We start from the raw sequence: 8,209 nt of genomic DNA, 5'->3' as shown, positions 1-8,209 counted from the left end.
ATGAATAAAATGGTTCGTTTCATTGGAATGAAAATATCTATTTATATTATCTCATGGGAATGAAATGAACTATTCTTAAGCAACATCTTTCCTTTATTTTCTTAAATTTTCATTCCTTATTAATTAGAACACGTTTTTCATTCCATCATGGAATGTAATGACTAGTGATGACTCATCCATTTCTTTCTTTCGTCATTACAATCCATCCAACCTAACAAACCTCTAATGTCATATTTTGAGTGTAATGGAAACAATCTTTATTATTTAGAATAAAACTTGTAAACATGTCTCTATGTGTTCCATGATCATATATAAAAAACCGATAAAGTTTCCGATAATGAAGCTAATTAGCATGCTTTCGGAGAGATGTTTATGGTGCTCATTCCATGGCGCTCAATGAGTTCTTAGATTTTATGAATCGGAGATTGAAATGATATACAAGTATAAGGTGTGGGAATACATCAAAGATGTTTAAATTACATTCATGACTCACGTATTCATTTTTATACAACACTTAATTACTCATTTAAACGTAAACTCGGAAATCTCAGCCTCATGTTGATGCTTATCAGGTCTTATTCCTGATGGCAACTGAGTCGAACTACTTGTGTTTTGTTCTTCAATCTCGCCTTCTTCTACATCATGTATCTCATCTCTTCTAAAGTTGTCAGCATCTTCATATTTCTGTTCGTGTCTATGAGAAGACTCATTCGCCCAACCTTCGTGCTCAAAACGTGAGCCAGCTCTTGGAGAATTTGAAGGGCTATAAAAACTGTTTTCAGGGTATCTATGCAAAAGATGCATCGGAGATGTACTTCCATGGAGTGGAGTTCCAGGTCTGCTTGAAAATGGTGAATTTGAAGCTGAATGGCCATGCTTGATGTTCTTTTTCGCTGTGTGGTGCCATGTTTTCAGAGCTTTCGCTACATCCTCACTGAAAATGGTGGGTTTTATTCTCGAACCCATCTGTTAATTAACAACAAGTCAACCAAAAACCGACAAAAGTCAAGCCTTAATTAAAGATTGATTTGTTTGTTTGTTGTACTATGTTCAAGAATCACGAGAATGTCGCGAGTCGCAATAACGCTACAAAGTTGAAGTTAACCGAAAACTTTACCTGTGTTACTAATGCGTATAAAGGAAGCGTCACATAACTGCATAAAACCTCTATCACAACCCTGAAAAATTAACGAGAAACATACTAACATTAGCATGAGTATATATATGATCAGGTGGTTTGATGAACAATTAAGCTGAGTACTTATTAATATATATATGTTATTAGATAGTCTCAAGTAATTGTAACTCACGCCATTGTTAGTCTGATTACAGTGTCTTCAGTGTGTTCATGGAAGCAACTATCGAGGCCGAATTTATTCTGTTAAAAAGAAAGAAAGAAACTCGTTGTCAATTGTCATTTTCTATACCAAAACCATTCAAGAGATCGAGCGTTTTTGCGTGAAAATGCTTACCCAACTCCACAAGAAATACGCTAGTTGAAACGCATTCTGTAAAACCAAAAGTAAAAGACATGATTTAGAACACAGTGGCAACAAATTGAGTTGAAAAACTGTGAGTTATATATTATGTTGACCTGAAAGAGAACAAAGTTGATCAATAGGAGTACGAGTTTGGGTCGACCAAACCAGAATAGATCGTCTCCTGGTTGAACCATTGGTGTGCCCTTCACTACATCTGCCATTTCATGAGTCCTTCTCCCCATTTTTGTTATTATCACTTGTAGTTTTGTTCCAATTATAAGTATTATCTGCATATATGGTCGACAATATGTCTCAAATCCTAGTGAATATGTGTGATCCACTTATGAATATATAAAAGATGAGATTAATACTTACAATCAATGGGATGAAGGGAAGCCAAAGGTATGCTTTCCAGCCTATCATTAGATAAAAATTGTGAAAATTTTGTTAATAAGAACAGAAACGTCTATGACAATGTTGTTAATAAATTTCTTAAGTTGTTATGATAAAATAATTATTGATTTATAACTTTGTCACTTACTATGGGTGTTGGTGAGAAGGAGAAGAACCGCAAAAAACCATACTACTGGACTGCATTACATTGGTTAATTGTTTGATTAAGTAAAGAATTTCAAAATACTTGTAAAAGAATAAATATATTTTTTTTGATAATAATTAATGAAAACAAATTAAATGAGCAACCTTATTCCAACTACGACTTTGAAATCTTCTTCAAGTGACCTACTAATGTATTTGTGGAAATCAAACTGATGTTGGCTATCGGGAGGTAAATGCGTCTGTATATACAAATTAACAATGTTTATTAAGCTTTATATATGAAAGAATTTGTGAAGATACCGAGTATATATAATTTGCTACTCCTTTTTAGTAAATCGAGTAAAATATGTAATAGAATCAAAAGGTTTTTGTAGAGTAGTTACATTGATGAAGCCATGTCGGAGGGTAAGATAATCAACTTTTGGAACCGATCTGAAGAATTGCCTGAAAAAACAGCCCTACATTTTGAAGGAGATATTCAAAATTAGTGAACATAATTAAATGAGGTGTCATAATAAATAATAGGAATATCAAGTCAAATATTATACATTACAATTTTAAATTTTAGTTATTGCTCATATTTCTTGAAAATGGTAATTTAAAATCTTGAATTTAATTATTTGATTTTTTGAGTAACTCAAAATATTGAAACCGAAGAAAAATGGTTTTGAACAAATGCTTAAACTGCATTGATTTGTATTAAATAATTAATTAACATTGACTCATTCCGAGTACGCACACCAATTATAGAGTTAAATAATAATACTAAAAACATTTTTATAAACGTTTTTAATTTTTTTGAGAATGAAATATATATATATATATATATATATATATATATATATATATATATATATATATATATATATATATATATATATGTGTGTGTGTGTTTCTAAAAATATTTAAAAAAATGTCAAATTGGGCAAAGATGTGGATAAAAGTCAAATCAGGACATATTAATGTGCGGTTGCATGTAATTTTAATATATAAAAAATGTCAACTTTTCCATGTGATTGATTTATTGAATTACATTGTCAGTTTTGTGATTGATTAATATTCATTATAACCTGTTAAAATATTTAAATAATATCAAACTTCAAATAAGTTTGTTCTCTATAAATCAATTGATTAGAGTGATATATTATTTTCTATTATATTTCTTATATATACACTTACGATCCATAGAAGAACCGTGGAGTTGCTCCAAAATCTCAAATGTCGACGTCCAAAAGTCGTCTCCCGTGCAAACCTAAATCTCTCTGGATCTGAATAGAAAATTAAGATAACGAAATAATTATACATTTCATTAATAAAAAATCACATATAATTAATCTTTAAAAAATGAATATAACACTATACCGTGATGATACTGATATTCTAGCGTCTTGGTTTCATCTTCCCAAGCCCTCCACTTCCTCATCTGAATCAAATTTTATTACAGATCATAAAGATTAAAATATTAAAGAAGTTTCACTTATGTATGTATGTATGTATAATAGTAAAATCATGACGATTTTTACCTTGAGTTTACCCAAAATCAAGGTAAGAAGGCAATACAAGACATGAACCACAGCCAACACAAAGATGAATATGTGGAGTTGATGTATCCCATAAAATGACACCATTTGCACCTTTCCCTGCAAGAAGCTCTCATCATTTAATTAATATATATCGTCATTTTATTATAAGATACAAAAATTCAAGGAAAAAAAAAAGCACTGAAGAATCTAAAAACGTAATCAAAAGTTAAATAAAAATCAAAGAAGTGACACGATATACAATACCTTTTTAAGACATGGATCATAGTAATAATCGTCTGCCGTTTTTTTGTTACAAGGGTGCCATGTTTGTCCAACTTTACTTGGAATACATATATCAGAGATTGGTTGTTGACCCACTGTTAGCAGCAGCGATATGAACCCTAGAATCATCAATTCTGGAAAGTGTACGCATTTGAATAAATTAAACAAGTCAAAACAATATATAATGAAATGATGAGTGATCGTTGAGCAACCATTATAATTTTACCTGCTTTGATCTTTTCAAGGGCTTCACCGAGTGCTTTCTTTTGTTTATTATGTAACCACTACAAATTTATAGAAATAAAAAAAATATTCAGTTTTATTTTTTTGTTATTGGTTTTTCAAATTGATACGTAATACGTTGTTTATGACACTAAAATAGAAGAGAAAAAAAAAAGATGAGAATTTGGGTACATACATGGCCAATTAGATGAAGGATGTATTCAAGAACAATTGAAATGGCAAGTATCACAAACACCACAACTGCTACTGCCCATGTTGGTGTTATCTCTAAGGCTCTCTCTTTTTTCCTTTCATAATCACTATCATCTACATCCATCTCTCTCTCTCTCTCTCTCTCTCTCTCTCTCTCTCTCTCTCTCTCTCTCTCTCTCTCTCTCTCTCTCTCTCCTATTTGGTGGAAGAAGGATTGAGGAGTTGAGTTGGGTGATAAAAGTTGAAAGAATTAGTTTTGTGAAATTTGAAAGAGATTATTGGTTATATATAGATCACGATATAGTCATCAAGAATAAAGTATTTGGCATAGCGATAAACATCAGAGACTTTGACTTTACCTAAACTGTTGTAAGATGCCAAAACACCTATTTGCATACCGAGTCGGGATATCTTACATTATAATATTACCCAATCATCATGACTTGGTCTAAAGTTGAAGTAACCTTTTTGGAACTGATCTTTTCTTTTTTCTTTTTTCCTTTTTCTAGATCATATACGTATCCGTTTTTTCATAAAACGTAAAAGTTATTCTTCTTCCATATGTGTAAATTTGAATTAAGAAATATATATTTAGAGATCAACCAAGTCAAATACCATTGACATCTAATTTTCTCAAAATACGTTAAAAGTTCAAACATCACATGTAATCGAGAGTTCCATACCTAGGATTGTGATTCACTCTCCTTTACTTTATTCGATCTCTCCCTATTCACCTGTTTAACGTAAGATTTTTTCGATTAAATATAAAGTTGGAGGAAGTGGATTCATTTTTGCCAGTCCTTTTAAAAAAACTTGCCATTTAGGGGAAGGGATGGTTTGCCACAATATTTGTTCTTTTATTTAGGGCTAAAATTAATTTTTATAAAAAGTAATGTATTAGTTTATATAAAACTAAAATTTTCATTAAAATTAAAAAAAAACAATTCACTACTAGAAAACTGGAGCAATACTTACGATACAATCAGTAAGTATTCCGTAGGTATTAGACAATACCTACGAAATTGCTACGGAAAAAAGTTTGTAGCATAATGTCCATGGGGAATTTATATGTATAGATTTACGACAGACTAGCTACGGAATACTTATCTTTTCTTCCGTAGGTATTGTACGGAATACCTATAGATTACCGACGAGAGTCAAGTTTGACTAAATTTGACTATTTTCCTACGGAAGTACATAATTACAGATTTCCTATAAATTACCAATCTGAGTCAAGTTTGACTAAAGTTGATTTTTGTCATTCGGAATAGCTATGGATTTCCTACGAATTAGCGACGAAATCCAAGTTTGCTTAAAATTGGCATTTTGTAACGTTCCAAAACTCAAAACCAAAATTTTTTGTTGTCATATTAAATAAACGATCAACCAAACGTGTTTGACAAAACCATAAAGTATTCAGAGAGTATCAATAAACATCCGAGAAGTACACCATAGTCAATAAAGCTAAAAATCATAGTGTGTGCAATGCGATCATTTCGAGGCATTCCCTTTGGAACTGGAAGTACATGAAACATAAATCGAAAACCGTAAGCACAAAGCTTAATGAGTCCCCCAAAATACCGCATACCATACATATACGTCAGTTCAAGGCTATTTCACCCTCGAGTCCATTTCACCCCTAGTCTATTTCAACTCATATGTCAACCCAAGGCTGTACTAGGTCTATTTCACCCCCGAGTCTCTTTTAACTCATATGTCAGCACCAATATGTACCGGGTCTATTTCAACCTACATACATATAGCAAACAGGCACACTGGCATACAACACATATAACAAGAGTCACAAAGACTACAAGCACCTACAATCCCTAGTATTGTATAATATAATGAGCAAACTCTCCTCAGCCCGCTGACAATCAAATTGATGCTCAGGATACTGAACTAGAGAATCCTCGCACTAACCAATCAAATAAAACCCTAATTAATAATTGAGTCATTACCATAATCAGGACTTTAATCAACTAGTAAAAGACCATTTTACCCTTCCCTCAATCGACCTAATAGTCATGGCCCAAACTTAATGGTGTAATATCCCAAAATACGGACCAAAATTTTCATTTTAAATTAAACAAATATAAAACTATTTGTCTGAAAACCTTATAGTAATATATATATATATATATATATATATATATATATATATATATATATATATATATATATATCAAAACCAATGTATCCATGTCAAACATTTAATAACAAAATCATATCACAGTATAAAACCCATAAATCTATGGTGTGAAAAATATGGTGTGATGCGCTGCAATCATGTTGGCTCCTTTCCCTTCGAAGAGAAAGTGTTAATCCAAATCAATTGTTGGATCATAAGCTTAAGTGTAACAATTAGGGTTAAACATATGACTCTTGGAATTCTACACTATAAATGTATACCCTAAGCCTTAAAATCGGACACCCCTTGTATACTAAGAAGAGCTAGCTGATTTTTTAGTCTCATAAACCTCTCTGATATTCATCTAGTTGTTTATTGGTGTTTGTGACTTGTTTAAGGCATCACACTTGAGGTGCTAAGCTCTCTTAAGGCCAAGTTCTACAAGCTACTACACAAGGTAATCTTCTAACTAGTTTTTTATGATTCAAATATCATCTTTTCATGCTAGTTAGGCTTCATGCTTTGGAAAATGAATATTACATGTATAATTAGAGAAAAATTAGATCCAAAGCAATAAGGTTGTATGTGTACCATAGGAATGTTAGAGTACATAAATCCCAATAGTGGTATCAGAGCCATGGGTGTTTTTGTTGGATTATTGTCTAAGCCCGTAACTATATTTGGTAAGTATTTGACCCGGTTGTGCATGATACTTTTGGGTTGTCCTCACCAAAGCAACTAGATAAGATAATTTATGAAGGAAGAGGTTGTTATGGTTTATTAATATATTATATGAAATATGTATGCTATTAGGGTTTATAATTCTTAGATGAATTGCATGTACAATAGAGAAACCTAGATCCAAGCTTTAGGGTTTGCATGAGCACATAGGATGTTCTTTTGTATAAAACCCATCAGTGGTATCAGAGCCTTGATTGGTTTCTATTGTATTGATACCTTGTATGTTCATCTTGCTCAAAATAGTTTTTCTGCCCTCTGCCCGACCTGACTCGGCGAGTCACTTGCTGCACTCGGTGAGTCAACCCAACTCGGCGAGTCCGGTGAGTGACTCGACGAGTCGAGGAGTCAGATAGAGGGAAATTTAGGATTTCTTGTTGTTTTGCTGAATGATAATTACCAAAACTGTTTTTGACTAGTAAAATTTGATGATTATTATTATAATGTGATTTTCCTTACCAAAACAATAGATAATTACCAGTTAATTGAATGATAAATTCTTTATATGATAAAATTTGATTATTTAAATTATTTGATGAATTATCTTGTGAATAAAATGGAATAGGTGAAATTTAGATCATCATTAGATTAATTGTATGATTTAAATTATTTGCTATTTGATCCTATGTGTATTGAAAAGTTCAAAACTTGCCCTCATGTTTTGGAATTTAAATTTTTGATTAAAAGTGTAATTTGAATTATTTAAATTTCAAACCCTAGAATTTTACAAGTTTAAAATTCACTCTATACTATAATAATATTATAAGAATTATTATATATATAACTTAAATGCTAGTTTTACCGTTAGTAAGCCTCATTCACGAAGCCGATTTATAAGGGGGGTATAAGGATATAGCCTATTAAATGACCGTTTAATGGGAGTCCAGTCTCATCCACCGTTTCCTTGATTGGTGGAGGGTCGTTAGCCGAACGTGTAGGATAAGGCAAACCCTTTCCTCATTAAAACTATAATGAATTATAAAGTAACTAAATGTTCTTACAAAATTCTCAATCTTAGTTTCTTTAGGAAAAAGTGAATTTGATGCAATTCCATGAAATTA

At 31.7% G+C, this 8,209-nt stretch overlaps 1 protein-coding gene across 1 annotated transcript; it reads right to left on the bottom strand.

Moving 5' to 3' along the window:
* Window positions 1–387: 387 nt before the first annotated feature.
* On the bottom strand, window positions 388–4,544 carry LOC145013926 (MLO-like protein 12). Its single transcript, XM_078972279.1, has 15 exons — window positions 4,263–4,544; window positions 4,071–4,128; window positions 3,827–3,978; window positions 3,563–3,679; window positions 3,402–3,462; window positions 3,219–3,307; window positions 2,423–2,497; window positions 2,184–2,278; window positions 2,023–2,072; window positions 1,857–1,897; window positions 1,595–1,768; window positions 1,473–1,508; window positions 1,311–1,378; window positions 1,118–1,178; window positions 388–966 (listed from the first exon to the last, which is right to left on the bottom strand). The coding sequence occupies exons 1-15, from the start codon at window positions 4,401–4,403 to the stop codon at window positions 523–525; spliced, it is 1,662 nt and encodes a 553-aa protein (XP_078828405.1). The 5' UTR covers window positions 4,404–4,544; the 3' UTR covers window positions 388–522.
* Window positions 4,545–8,209: the final 3,665 nt, after the last annotated feature.

Source organism: Lactuca saligna, chromosome 9 (genome assembly GCF_052625555.1).
Source record: "Lactuca saligna cultivar CGN05327 chromosome 9, ASM5262555v1, whole genome shotgun sequence".
NCBI classification, from domain to species: domain Eukaryota; kingdom Viridiplantae; phylum Streptophyta; class Magnoliopsida; order Asterales; family Asteraceae; genus Lactuca; species Lactuca saligna.
Note: the sequence above shows the minus strand (reverse complement) of the source record. Positions and strands in the feature narration are given on the sequence as shown.